The sequence below is a fragment of the Oncorhynchus gorbuscha genome, linkage group LG08, assembly GCF_021184085.1.
Source record: "Oncorhynchus gorbuscha isolate QuinsamMale2020 ecotype Even-year linkage group LG08, OgorEven_v1.0, whole genome shotgun sequence".
Classification (NCBI taxonomy): domain Eukaryota; kingdom Metazoa; phylum Chordata; class Actinopteri; order Salmoniformes; family Salmonidae; genus Oncorhynchus; species Oncorhynchus gorbuscha.
In genome coordinates, this window is record NC_060180.1 from 25,823,689 (window position 1) to 25,838,089 (window position 14,401).

At 45.9% G+C, this 14,401-nt stretch overlaps 1 protein-coding gene across 1 annotated transcript in view; it reads left to right on the forward strand.

Annotated features, from left to right (window-relative positions):
- The window catches only part of LOC124041401 (adhesion G protein-coupled receptor A3-like), a 209,797-nt gene that overhangs the window by 171,255 nt on the left and 24,141 nt on the right, over positions 1 to 14,401 (forward strand). Inside the window, exons 13-15 of the mRNA XM_046358926.1 lie at positions 2,856 to 2,983; positions 8,674 to 8,797; positions 13,540 to 13,685. Of these exons, the coding sequence (XP_046214882.1) occupies positions 2,856 to 2,983; positions 8,674 to 8,797; positions 13,540 to 13,685 (398 nt within the window). The remainder of the gene's footprint in view (positions 1 to 2,855; positions 2,984 to 8,673; positions 8,798 to 13,539; positions 13,686 to 14,401) is intronic.

Consider the following 14,401-nt stretch of genomic DNA (forward strand, 5'->3'; position numbering starts at 1 on the left):
TTAGGAAAAAAAGAGAGAAGGGTTTGAAAAGGGTTTTTCGGCTCTCTCCATAGGAGAACCCTTTTTGGTTCAAGGTAGAACCCTGTAGAAAGGGTTCTACGTGGAACCAAAAAGGGTTCTTCAAAAGGTTATCCTAATGGGGACAGCCGACTATCTATCTGAGGTTTTTCTAAGAGTGTCGAGACAACACCAGCGATGATAATGTTAAAAGGATGTTTTGCGATTGGGAGAATATGCGGGTCTTTTTCTCCATTTCCTGGGACGTTGATTTTCGACCAATGGGATCATTCGGTTGTGAGGGGAGTTGATGCGCCAGTATTTGGCATCAATCACCCTGCAGTCTTTGTTCAACTGTCCACTGTATGAGAGGTCTGTCTCTCCCTGCATCTCCCCAGGAGTTTTAACACTGGGACTGGCAACGCTGAGAACTATTTGTTCAAAGCAGGCAGTCATGCACCCTGCAGTGTGATTCACAATTTTTCTCGGTCTGATGAAAGTGACATCTCCCTCCTCCCCCACTCCTCCTCCATCTTGCCCTTCTTCTTTGCTTCTAACCCTCCATACATTGCACACTTTTCATCTCCTCTCTTCCACCTCTCCATGCTCTTTTCTCTTCTCTTCATCCCCCCCCCCCGCCTTCCCTTTCCTACCCTCCCCTTTCCCCTCCTCTCCTCTGAGCCCCTTCCTACCGTTTGACCCGAGCCAGTCAGATGACTGTTAGTGTTCCTCCAATCACCTCACCCCACAGCAGTAAATCCAGTCCTCGGCAGCCCCGTGAGCTAAAGTCCCCTCCTGCAGCGCCATTTCTCAGATACTAGGTCTGCTCCTGGAGTTATGGGGATACTCTCAGCAGGCTATATGTGGATAGGGTATAAAGAATTAGTTGGGTATATATGGATTTTTACTTAACAGGAGGATCCTTGAATCCAATATGAGGGCATTCGACGAGTAGTTTTGATTGGTTCAGTCGGTCAAGTGGTAAATGGCTGAAAATGGTGTAAAGGCTCAGGGGCTAAGAGGCTGGAGCTACAGCAGTCTCAGTTATCATTATAGCCTCAGTGATGATGATCTAGTGATGTCGATATGTCCCATGAGACACTTTTTAACCCCGGGAACTCGCCCTTCGCTGTGCTTTTAACCACTCTGGGCGGATAAATAAAAGGTCCCGTCATTTCAGAATGGTCATGTGCTATAGCTGAGAATTGTAGTTGTACTCGGCAATCAGCCCTCCCTCTCCTTTTGCCTCTCTTTTCCTTGCCCTCTCACGCTCTCTCCCCCTCCTTCCACAGACAAATTCTCTATCTCGCTCTCGATTTCACCCTCATCTCCTCTCTCCCGCTTCCTCTCCAGCTTCCTCACTCTCACTCGCTTTCCCTGCTATCCCTCTGCCTCTTTCAGTTCGGGCTCCATTGAACTGACTGGTGATGTTCTGCGTGGTCGTCTCTCCCTGTCACACTGTTACATATCTGTAAGAGATCCAGATCCGCCTCTGGCCATAGCCCTCTTACCCTCCAGCCCTGACTATTAGTGCTTGTCACACAGTACAGCAGGGTCACGGGCCCCCACAGGCCACTAGCGGCCCCTACCGGTCCCTGTGTGAGCCTGTGGGTTAGCTGGTCAGGGGAAGTGGTGATAGAGAAGGACAGCTGTGTAGAATACACTCACGGCCATGAACACGGACGAGGCATCATAGAGACACGGAGCTACGGAGCCAACCCTGCTCACTCCCACACCAGGCCTCCGACGGTGCCCATTCAGTTCTGCGGCTGCGTTGATCACAGTGCAGCCAAATCAATGGCGCTAACTGTGTCTTGAAGTGGAGGGATGTGAAACCATTTGGTCCTCACCTCCCATTCACCTCGCGACTTGTTTCAACTGCCCCATGCCGTTTTACGAATGGTCACAGTGCAGCCATATCCACGGAGCTCGGCTAGCGTTCTTATTTCTTGATGGATATGACGTGGAAGAACGTATGTTTACCCAACCCTGAAAGAGGAGCAAACTCATTCCCAGAGAATCATGTCCATAGTTGTCACGATGATGTGTGTGCTCTCAGTGTGACGTGACAGCATAGTAACGCTCCTGTGTGAGGCCCTGTAAAGGGCAATATATGCTTCCAGATGTGTAGCACAGATGCAGCGTGATGTTGAAGTTTTCCTAATGAGCGTCTGCTGCTCTAGTAGTATGACATTAAGAGAGAGTGAGAGAGTCATGCTGATTCTCTCGCTCCCCGTGAGTGCTACGTGTGTTTTGCAAATTCGGAGAATGGTTTGCACGACATAACGTTTTTTAGTTGTTGTGGACCATTGTTCATGTGGTAATGAGCATTGCGCGCACGTGTTTTGTTTTCGGTTGCCCAGATACAGCATACACATGAGGTCCACTTCGTTTTCTTTGCTCTTAGACTGTCACATTCAGTACATTGTTTGTTTTTCGGAATAGTATGTGAAATACGATACCATATGTTGTGTCTGACCCTGGTATCTTTCTCTCTTCACCCCCCCTCTCTCTCTCTCTGCCCACCTATAATAATATAATAATATATGCCATTTAGCAGACGCTTTTATCCAAAGCGACTTACAGTCATGTGTGCATACATTCTACGTATGGGTGGTCCCGGGGATCGAACCCACTACCCTGGCGTTACAAGCGCCATGCTCTACCACCTCCGCCATGCTCTACCACCTCCACCACTCTCTCCCCCCACTGTCTCGTTGTCTCTCTTCTCCATGTCCATTTCTCTCTCAATTCAAAGCATTGAGTACAATTGCAAACTCTTATATACTTTCTCTCTCTCTTTCTTTCTCTCTCTCCCTCTCTCTCCCTCTCTCTCCCTCTCTCTCTTTCTCCTATAGGATCTGAAGAAGGTGCTTTCTTTCCCCCCGTACCCTGGGGAGTTTCTGCACCCGGTCGTGTATGCCTGCACGGCCGTTATGTTGCTCTGCCTCTTCGCCTCCATCATCACCTATATCGTGCACCACAGGTAAAAACCCTTGGAATACCGTGTGTGTGGTGGGGGGCGGGGGGCATGGGATATATGTCTGTCTGCGTGCATGTGTACAGTATGTGTCTGTCTGCGTGCATGTGTACAGTATGTGTCTGTCTGCGTGCATGTGTACAGTATGTGTCTGTCTGCGTGCATGTGTACAGTATGTGTCTGTCTGCGTGCATGTGTACAGTATGTGTCTGTCTGCGTGCATGTGTACAGTATGTGTCTGTCTGTTTGTTTAGTTCTGTGTTGAAAGGATTTGAAGTGAGTTCTCATCTTCAGTTAACTAACCACGCTTGGTAAAAACACACACACATCCAGGTCATGTATCCATCACAACACACCGCCTCTCCTTTTTGGGATATTTCCTTTCTTCATTTTCCTCCGTCATGCTCCTGGGTTGTGAGTCAGCCGCTGTGGGCCGGACTCAGACATCTGAACTGGAGGATTGATGTGTGCGCCGCGCCTGTGTATCTCAGTGCGGTTTAGAGGGATGTGTGCGCGTGCGTGAGTCAAACTACCCCTACTCCATAATGGCCAGACCACCTCGGTCACCTCTCTCCGTATGGTCTTTGAATCCCCGAGGGCTGTGCTATATGTCCGTTCGTCTAGTCGTCCTCTACTGATGATCCAGTGTGGTCTCCAGGCAACCATGGATAGCTTGTTATTTGTTCGGGCCTCATTTTCGCTTTTGAGTCTTTGTTAGTCACTCACGAGCAACGGAGTAAGCGACCGAATGTGACAAGCGTTCATTCCTTCTATACCTTCACTGTGCTGAGGATAAAAGACCAAAAAAGAAAGTTGTTCCGTGTCTCTGACACGACAGATGAAATAAACGAGACCTTTTTGATACCGCCTTTGGTTCTGATGGGAAGTAGATGGGTGTAATGGGTCGTGAAGATCTATGAGCAAATGTAAGTTTGGCATCATTATGAGGCCACTCTGAGAAAGAGAGGGAAAGGAGATATTGACAAAAATGAAGGGCTATAGACGGGTTGGTTGTTCAGAAACGAAACCGATGTGTGCGCAACTATGGGGCGACAGACGGGGTTGGCTTATGCTGTTGGCAACATGTGAACTATATTCCGTCTCTAATGTTTAGCAAAAACATAAACACATTTGTACAATGAGCACTCGTTGTCTCTCAAATACATTTTTTACAGTTGTTGGTTAACCAGAAGGGGGTTAGGGTTCCCATTTGGGAACTCCCCCCCACGTTCAGCTGGAAGGTGGCGCATGGAACGCAAAAATATTCCTAAAAATATTTAACCTCCACACATTAACAAGTCCAATGGCTCAAATGAAAGATAAACACCTTGTTTATCTACCCAGCAAGTCAGATTTCTAAAATGTTTTACGGCGAAAACATAGCACATATTTATGTCAAACCACCACCGAAGACACAGCTCATTTTGAAATCTTCATCAGATGACAGTAATATAACAGGTTACACAGTACATTTATGTTTTTTTCAATAATATGCTATATATATCCATAAATCTCTGTTTACAATGATGCATCGTTCAAAAAATGCTACTCAAATGTCCTGAGAAATGACGATAGCTCCGGCAGATAACGTCAGCTAACAAGGAATATACATCATAAACTTTGACTAAATATGCATGTTCTACATATATATAGGAAGATATACTTCTTCTGAATGCAATCGCTGTGTTACATTTATTTTTAACGTTACAGGTTTCGTTCACTAGGCTATACTATGAGTCGGCGCTCAAAAAGTAGCATTATCGCTCCTCTATCTTGGAGTCCACAGAAACCCAAATTTATAATATAATAATAACAAATTTACCACATAAATATTCCCTTCCCTTGCTGTTCTTCCATCAGAAGACCTGGAAGGAATTATACTTACCAAAAACAGCGTTTAGTTTTGCAGTCTGTGTCTTTCGGTTCTCAAACACGACACATTTCGGTTGAAATGCAGCCAAAATATGTCGACTAAACTTGTCAAACTAAGTTCATAATCTAGCTTTAACATGTTATAAAGGTGTACAGCAATTGTGAGGACGAACAGAAACACAGGCACCGTTTAATCGATCTTGGAAAAAAGACAGGACCGGAGCAGAGCGCGCATGAGAGTAACCTGTTTTTTCGCGTGACCGAAAGGTTTCGGCCCGCCAAAACTCTCGTGAGCACGCGATTCTCACAATGAGAAGCCCCATTGGAAGCAGACATCGCGCTGAAGACAAAGAGACTGTTCCCAGACCTGTAGGTGCTTGGGAAGGGTGGGCGCGATTACGTCAAAGTTGGGCCAACTTTTCTGATGACAAGAGAGAGTTTGGGAGAATGACTGCCCTGAGAGTTCTGCTTTACATACAGACATAATTTAAACGGTTTTAGAAGCTTTAGAGTGTTTTCTATTCAATAATATTTTTTATTTGCATTTATTAGCAACTTTTGACAAAAAAAAATCTGTTTACTATGGGCACGCAATTACTCCAGAGGGGACAGTAAACAGCCCTATCCCCAACAGGTTTTAACTAGCTAGCGATTTTTTATTTGTCATATTAGCATTGACATAAAATCAGTCAAAACACCTCAAAACAAGACATGGTATTAAGAACAAGATTAAACGAGCCACTTAACAATTCCCCACATTGGCAGCTTCTTGTCATTGTCGGTAGCTATCTGTGCGCGTCGTTTTCATGACGTTGTCACCTAACCCAGTCTACAAGGGTAGATGGACGACGAAGACGGGTAACTGCAGTCTGGGAGGAGTGATGTCGTGGCGCCGCGGTCGGGAGACACCCTGTTCTCAGAGGGAATGAGCCATCGTATCACAGCTGCAGCAGGAGTACAACGCTACAACACCTCGCCTCCCTCCATGTCCAAAGGCGAAACAACATAGCCAAGCCGTGTCTTCCTTACTGTAGAAATGCTCTAAGGATGACATTCTGAATTGAGATCCGTGCACACCAGTCTCCCATTGATGTCAGTGACCGATTTACGCGAACGTCTTGAGTTGTGAACGCAGGTCTCAAATCAGAAAAATGTCCTAAATGTGTAGAAGTAACGTCACTGACTGTCATAACGTTAGTGTATTCCAGGCAAGGGGAGTGTGTAGTTAGTGTAGCACCACTGAATAGTTCAGCTGGTGAGCTAACACAAGTGCTAATTCCACAGGGGCAAAGTTAACCCTTCGGAACGTTCCCTCCCCTCGGCCAAGGAGAACGAGTAAGGGGTCAGTTTTGCCACACGTGTACTGTAGAGGTCATTTCAGTGCTTCACTGACTCCTATAAGGTTAGTGTATTTCAAACAAAGGGATTGTGTATTGACTGAATAGTGACGATGGTGAGCCTATTATCAAGGGTTTGTTCCATTTGGACTCCCAAGTTCACCCTTGAGAATATCCCCTCGGGCCAAGGAGAACAAGTGAGAGGTCAGTTTAGCCACATGCTGTCCCGGGGGAACGAGGAAGTGGAGGGGTTCCAGGTGAATGTACTTGACCCAATAAGAGCCCATAGCCAGGCCCATGACAAGCACTGGGTGGCAGGCAGAGGCTGCAGTGATTTATGGCCATCTCCTAGAGCCTCCTTGGTTGTAGTTTAGCACCTAAAAAGCAGCACTTCCTCTCCTCTTTGGCACATAACACTGCACACTAACTCAGACACGCCTCACTGGATACTGCTGCTCTCTCTCTCCATCTCCCTCTCTCTCTGTCTGTATGTCTCTCTCATTATCACTTGTTTTCACTAATTCTCTCTCTGGTCTCTCTCTCTCTGGTCTCTGGTCTCCCTCTTCCTGTGGTCTCTCTCACTCTCTTTCAGTCTTGCGCTCTCTCTCTCTCTCTCTCTTTCTCTGGACAGAGGTTGCTTTCCTATACATGTCTTCCCCCTGGTGTATAATGGCACTGGTGAAAATGATGAGGATAATGCTGATTTAGGATACTGGATAGATTATTTGACCTGGATGCTGCATCCGGATTGGCTAACCCACATATTCTTAGTGTTTTTTTCCAACAGCTGGACACAGAGTGGCAATATAGGTTAAGTGCCATGCCTAAGGGTCTGTCTCTCTCTCTCTCTCTCTCTCTCTCTCTCTCTCTCTCTCTCTCTCTCTCTCTCTCTCTCTCTCTCTCTCTCTCTCTCTCTCTCTCTCTCTCTCTCTCTCTCTCTCTCTTCAGAATGGCATGTCTCCCAAAGGTTTTCCATTTATCTTCGGTAATACTAATTACTCCCCTCAAAGACATTCTTTGAAAAAGTATACTTGGTCATAACAGACTTTATATGGGCAAAGAAAACTCTTAGAATCAAAAGGAAGATTCTACAACTTTGAGTTTGAAGGTGGTTTTAACCTTATATGGACTCACCACCCGAATCAAATGAAATCACATTTTCAAATCAAATCGAATTTTATTGGTCCCATACACATATTTAACAGATGTTGTTGCGGGTGAAGTGAAATGCTTGTGATCTTAGCTCCACCAGTGCAGTAGTATCTAAAAACGATTCACAACAATACGCACAAATCTAGAAATATATCAATATTAGGACGAGCAGTGTCGGAGTGGCATTGACTAAAATACAATGGAATAGAATACAGTATAGATATGAGATGAGTAAAGCAGTATGTAAACATGATTAAAGTGACTAGTGTTCCATCATGGGCTTTTAACTTACGAGATATAGTTAAATGCCGTAAAGAGAAACAATGGGTACATATTTAAGCTGCACGTGCTCATCCCCAGAAACTGTCTACGTGTCTATTTTCAAAGGATAAAGTTAAGAACATTGTAAAAAAAAATATGGAAGACATTGAAACGTATTCTACAAGAACCTATTATCACTCCCTTCAAACACAAACCTATGAACAATACTCGGATAGTTTTTCAGAATCCACCAAAAAATTGGTCCACATGGAAAACTAAAGGCATAGATTACTTGGTAATAGGAGAAACATGTATTTCCATGATAGAATTTTAAAAAGCAGTTCTGGAGGTACCAATGTATATTTTCACATGCAACTTTGATATGACGAAATGCCTATTTGAAATATTTTGGACATCAGAGCAACCGTAAGGAATTCCTATTTGAGTCAGAAAATGATATTCATATGACAGGTAAGATACACGAAACCTTGCAGAGAGCCTTATCCAACTGACAACTATTGGAACCAAGACTTAAAACTAACTGATGTTGGCACACGGTGGAGGGAACTGCGGTGAACAAAAATGGACGATTAATCCAGTATAAACGAATGTATAGGATGTATTACACGAGACTAAATTTTTAAAAAATGTGGACAGCAGCGTCCATGTCTTAAGTGTAAAACTAACAATGACTCAATAATCCAGGCCTTCTGGGAATTTGAGTCCATGTGGCAGAGAGTGACTTTCACCTCATCCCGTTATTTCTATTTTCTCATCATCTGTTTTCTGTTCTTCCCTGTATATGATCTGAACGATGAATTGCATGACATGGCTGTGCTTTAAAATCTGGGTATTAATTCAGGGCATATGTACATTGCATTTCCCCAGATGTTCACCTCATCCCCATATGTCTCATCCCCCTTATATCCTAATAAATGACCTGCATGATTGAAGTGGGTATTTTGAAAACTCTAAAATGTTCAACATCCTCTCCATCAATCTGTAATCCATTCCCCTGATTCTCTGTGCTATTCATATTCATTTGACTGACTGTGTGGGTTTTTCTTTTGGCAGCACAATCCGCATCAGTCGGAAGGGATGGCACATGCTCCTCAACTTCTGTTTCCACACGGCTCTGACCTTCACTGTGTTTGCCGGAGGCATCAATCGAATCAAATACCCCATCATCTGTCAAGCAGTAAGTGCACTGCCTTTTCATTTCCGCCCTCTCAAAGCTCTCCGGTGGAAATGATTATGAATGTCTATTGAGGTGCTCAGAGTGCACAGTGCAGTACGTATAGCTCCCTCTCTCTCTCTCTCTCTCTCTCTCTCTCTCTCTCTCTCTCTCTCTCTCTCTCTCTCTCTCTCTCTCCCTACACAGTGTTCGACAGTACAGTACAGTCCATCCAGCTTAATTTGCCTACCGTACAGTAGATGAACGAATGCTTTATCCAGCTAGCTGTCTTCCTGTGCGTTTCCTATTGATATATTTGGCTGGCAGTACATATCCTGTGACGAAAGCCAGGTTTCCTGTCCCTCCAGGGGTTTCCCGACCTGGCCCCCAGGGGATTTTTACCCTGCAGTTTGTTGTCCTAATGAGGGTGTTGTTTTGCCGTCGTCTCAAGGGGAGTAGGAGTATGGCTGCCGTTACTGATGTTGCCTACCGCTTGGCTCGCTCTTCCTCCGTAGGTGGCACCTCCGTCTCTTAGCCTGAGGCTTGTGAACGAGAATGAGAAAATACAGAGAGAGCGAGAGAAAGGGAACGAGAAAGAGAGAGCGAGTGAGGGAGAGAGATAGGTGGAGAGAGAGCGAGACACAGGCACCCGTAAGCGCTGCGGGACGCGGCTGGTTACGAGGCCTGTATGCCGGTGTGGGTTAGCTAACGGGTCACAGGAGTGCTTTCTTTCCTGCTGGGAGCATTAACGCTTAGCTCTGAGATGTTAGAAAATAGAAGAGATCAGGGGAAATGTGTCAACGTGGGAGGATCCTGCCATACCTACTGTTTTTAGGGCCGAGCCTGGAGGCAGCGAGGGGAAGGATAGCATTGGGGTGGCTAATTGGTGGTGCATGTCAAGACCTGAGGTGTATCCTGAGTCCTTTACTTAAAGATAAAGCAGATGGTTGGAGACATCAGGTAAGAGAGGTTTCAGCTTTTGAATAGAGATGCTTACCTCTTAGTCAATCTTTGGCTTGACTGATACTCGTGTGAAAGGGTTATTATGGTTGTTGGGGAGTTTTGATTTCAGGGTTAGCGATAGACTCAATCTTGTCTTGACAAAATAAGGAGTAAGAAAACCAGACTTGGGTATGCATGCCCATTGTTGTTTTGGGGGAGATTGATAGGAAGACGTTACAAAGAATGGATACCGGTTGATGTGGAGTTAAAACGTCAGCGTTTGCGATAGACTCAACCGTGTCTTGACAAAATAAGGAGTATGAAGACCAGGCACATGGCTACATTTTGAGAGATTGACGGCTAGATGACACTGTAGGTTTAAACGAGAGTACGATACGTCCATTTGAACACGTCATCTTGCCTCTGCGATCTCTCCTCAGCGTGTGGAGCATTTAGCCAGCTTTTCTCTCGTTCTACCTTTTCAGTTGAGGTTTCGAAGGCTTCAAACTCACCCTCTATTCTTTTCTGGTCAGAACCAAGTCCGTCAGTGAACCCGGGACCCCCGGGGCTGCTGCCTCGCCCTCCTGTCACCAACAGTTTAGACATCTTCTTGTTCTAAAACACAATGAGTCCACCTCAGTGTGGAGCCAAACACATCGATCACCGTAGCTCACTGTAGCTCATGGAAGCCAACAGTGCCTGGCATGCCTTGGCTGCCTGTCAGGAGGGTTGGCTCGGACAGAGAGACAGCTAGCTAGGCTAGGCGTGTCATGTTTTGTCATTTATTATCTTGTCTTGTCCCTGTGCTTCCTTCTATTCGTTTCCCTCTGCTGGTCTTATTAGGTTCTTTCCCTCTTTCTATCCCTCTCTCTCCCCCTCCCTCTCTCACTCTCCCGCTCTCTCTTCTCTCTATCGTTCCGTTCCTGCTCCCAGCTGTTCCTATTCCCCTAATCAATCATTTAGTCTTCCCACACCTGTTCCCGATCCTTTTCCCTGATTAGAGTCCCTATTTCTCTCCTTGTTATTCGTTTCTGCCCTGTCGGTTCCTTGTCTAGAATTCACCGTGCTGTGTTTGTGTATCGCCCTGTCGTGTCGTGTTTTCCTCAGATGCTGCGTGGTGAGCAGGTGTCTGAGTCTGTCTGGTTCAAGTGCCTTCCCGAGGCAACCTGCTGTTCACCTGCTGTTCAAGATCGAGTCTCCAGTTTGTCCTCGTCATTTCGAGTGAAACTTGTGTTTTTTGATTGTATTTACTTTACTGGATTAAAGACTCTGTTTTCGCCAAGTCGCTTTTGGGTCCTCTTTCACCTGCATGACAAGGCGCCTCTGGTTCATGCCGCGCCCGTCAAGCAAGCGTCGACAACTACATTGTGTGACACAGTTCAGCCGGTGTTGCGGCTTGAAACTCCACCCCCCCCCATCGACCCACCTGCTCCCCCACTGCGTAATGGCATATGATTAGCATATTCCACATCAGATTTTTCCGTCCACATGGATGCATTGGCAACGTATGCTCTGAGTGACATGCAGACATCTTGCCGAGATGCCACAGTTTGAGAGATGCCTGTAAAGCAAAGGACATCTTGTGTGGATATTACCCTTCTCCCAATGTCATTATTTCCGCAGGTGTGTTCTGCACAGTGTCTCCGGTGCTCCTTACCACTGGCTATTGATCTGATTGAATCACGTTGCCTAATGTTGAAGCACTGCATTTTTAATGGGTAACTCGGCATTGCTGTGGGATTATTTGGGCCCGGTTTGTCTCCCCTCCTCTCAATGGGTTTGAGGCTGTTCCCCTGTTCCCAGCAGTGGGGACAGTGTCTGGGATGATTACATGGCTGATTGCTAGAGGAGCTGGTAGTAAGGATATGTGTGATCACAAACACCTCTCCACCCTCCTCCGTCCCTCCACCCTGCCTGCAGATGGATCCCGCTCAGGCCCAGCATGGTGCCACCACCCCAGGGGAGCTGTTACACACCACCCCCTCTGACAGGCAAACTTCAAGGAGCTCTGGAACCGTCTCTGGCAGCCTCTCTCGGCACTTCAAGCACTCGCAAACCCCCTTCCTCTGCAAACCTCCCCCATCTCTCTCTCTCTCTCTCTCCCTCTACATCTCCTTCTCCTCTCTCGTTTCCTTCCTCCAACCCACTCCTCACTGTCACTTTGCATTCTCTAATGTTAGTGATCTCTTACTTATAAGCCACACTGCGACAGTAACACTGACCCTAACCCAGACTCACTCAATTATACTCCACACTGACAGACCCAATCATTCCTCTGTGATTCAAACATACCACACTTTCATACCACTCCTTGTGACAGTGACATACAGTAGCTAAAGACTATACTACTGCAAAGTTATACTGGGTCACTCTTCCTCCCTCCCCTGACCATTCCACGCTGTGTGCATCGGTCTACTCTATGTGTGTGTGTGTGTGTGTGTGTGTGCGTCTTTGTGTGTGTGTGTCAGTGGAGGCTCCACAGAGGGGGAAGGGGAGGATCATCCCTACTCAGTGAATTTCATAAAAATAAATATAGTGAACCATTAAACGTATCTATTTATATATGATCTGAATGTTATCCAGTTATATATTCACATGTCACAAAATAACTAATTAAAACACATCCTTTTGTGTGTGTGTGTGTGTGTGTGTACGAAAGATTGATTTGATCCCTTTTGAGTTTTCTATAGCTGATATTGCATGTCGTGAATGTGCTGTTCATATCTTCTTGAGGTCAAGGACTAGTTCAGTGTAATACGACTCACCCCCTGAAGACCTTATTACTTGGGTTCCATTCCATCCTACATCAGTGGTTGTTTGTCCAGTCAGCCAGCGTTCCTTTCAGTCCAAAGAATGTGGGTTATAGCTGCACTCTTAGAAACAAAAGGTGCTATCTAAAACCTAAAAGGGTAGGGTTATTCAGCTGTCCCCATAGGAGAACCCTTTTTGTTTCCATGTAGAACCCTTTTGGGTTGTATGTAGAACCCTTTTCACAGAGTGCAATCATTGATTGGTTGAATCACAGACCACCACCTACTCACTGGGAGCTTCTTCCACCGTTAACCAGTCTCGAGGTTATTTCAAATCAGTGTCATGTCTGACTCCTGTATGGTTCCTTCAGTCCCTGTAGAGTTGGTTAAGCCTGGCAGACTGGAGCGAGTTATTTGATTGGATGCTTCGGAGTTTTGGGCCCTCTGAGCGAACTGAGGAGTGTGTTTGTGGAAAGAGGACACAATGCATTTCTAATTCTGTCTTTCCTCTATTCTTGCTCTCTTTCTCCCTCGTATCTGTGCCTTTGTGTCTCCTGTTAAAGCCTTAAAACAATGTCAGATTCCCATTCAAGCATAATTCAGGAATAATAGAACAAGAGAGGATGGGATGCAATGTCTGTTTGCATTGTAGACGTGACTGACATTTATATTGTGGTTTATTGTTGACGGCTCAAGGTTACTGTCCTGAGTCCTCTGATGTTATTGATGGCGGATGTGGGTGTGTGCGTGCGTGCGTGCGTGTGTGCGTGCGTGCGTGCGTGTGTGTGTGCGTGTGTGCGTGCGTGTACATGTGCTTGCTTGCACTAATGAACAGGTCACAGTCTTCCGCTCCCGCTGCAATTGATCTTTGGAGGGGAGGAAAATGTTAGTGACGTTGTGAGTAGGGTACTTTGACGGCATGCTTGTTGTGTCTGGAAAAGAACTCTCTGTGAGTCAACTGGGTGTGAAGAAGTGGACGTGAGAGGGACATGAAGAATGTGAAGACGAGAGTGGGACACGACGCGAAGATACATACAGCGAGTGACCCATGTCTGTCTGTGTCCCCTGGTGCAGGTTGGCATGGTGCTACACTACTCGTCCCTCTCCACCATGCTGTGGCTGGGTGTGATGGCCCGGAACATTTACAAGCAGGTGACCAAAAAGCCCCTGCAGCCCCAGGACGGTGACCCGTCTGCCAACACCAAACAGCCCATGCTAAAGTAAGCGCAACCTCCCCCTCTGTGTGTGTGCTCGTGAGTGTGTGCACACGTGAGTATGCATGCCTCCATGTCTAATCGTGCATCTGCGTGTGCATTTGATTTGTATGTAGCTGATCGTGCTTGTTGTGAATGTGCTGTTGTGAATGTGCTGTTGTGAATCTTTTTTTTTTTATAGGTCAGGGACTGGTTCAGTGCACAATTCTATGCTTTCTTATTTCATTTCTCTCCCTACTATACTGTATGCCTTGTGTGGCCTAGAGATGCTTGTCGGAATCTGTACACAATAGCATTGGCCGGCTCTCCTGCCAGTACTTGTTAAATCCTCATTCTCACTAAATCCAAGCCCTGGTGTCCTGCTTCTCTGTTTATTATAGGCTGTGGATGTGTACCTTTCTGTCTTAACCTTTCTGTAATGTACTGTTTCTGAAACGCTGTCAGCTGCAGAGAGAACGATCATTGGGCTTGTGGTTTAGTAGGTTACTTGAAAGAAAGGATATTGTAAGCAAGTCATGTTTGGTGGATTCTGTATAAACCTTAGTTGTGTGTGTCTGTTTTTTTTTATTCTCTAAAAAGCATGATTACCATGGGTTTCACTTGGGAGAGTTATCGGATCATTTATCAAAAGAAGCATACAGTATGTAGCGAGATTACATTCCTCACACTCCAAGCCCTATATTGTAATATTACTGTTACTGCCCGAGAATGTATACAGTTTG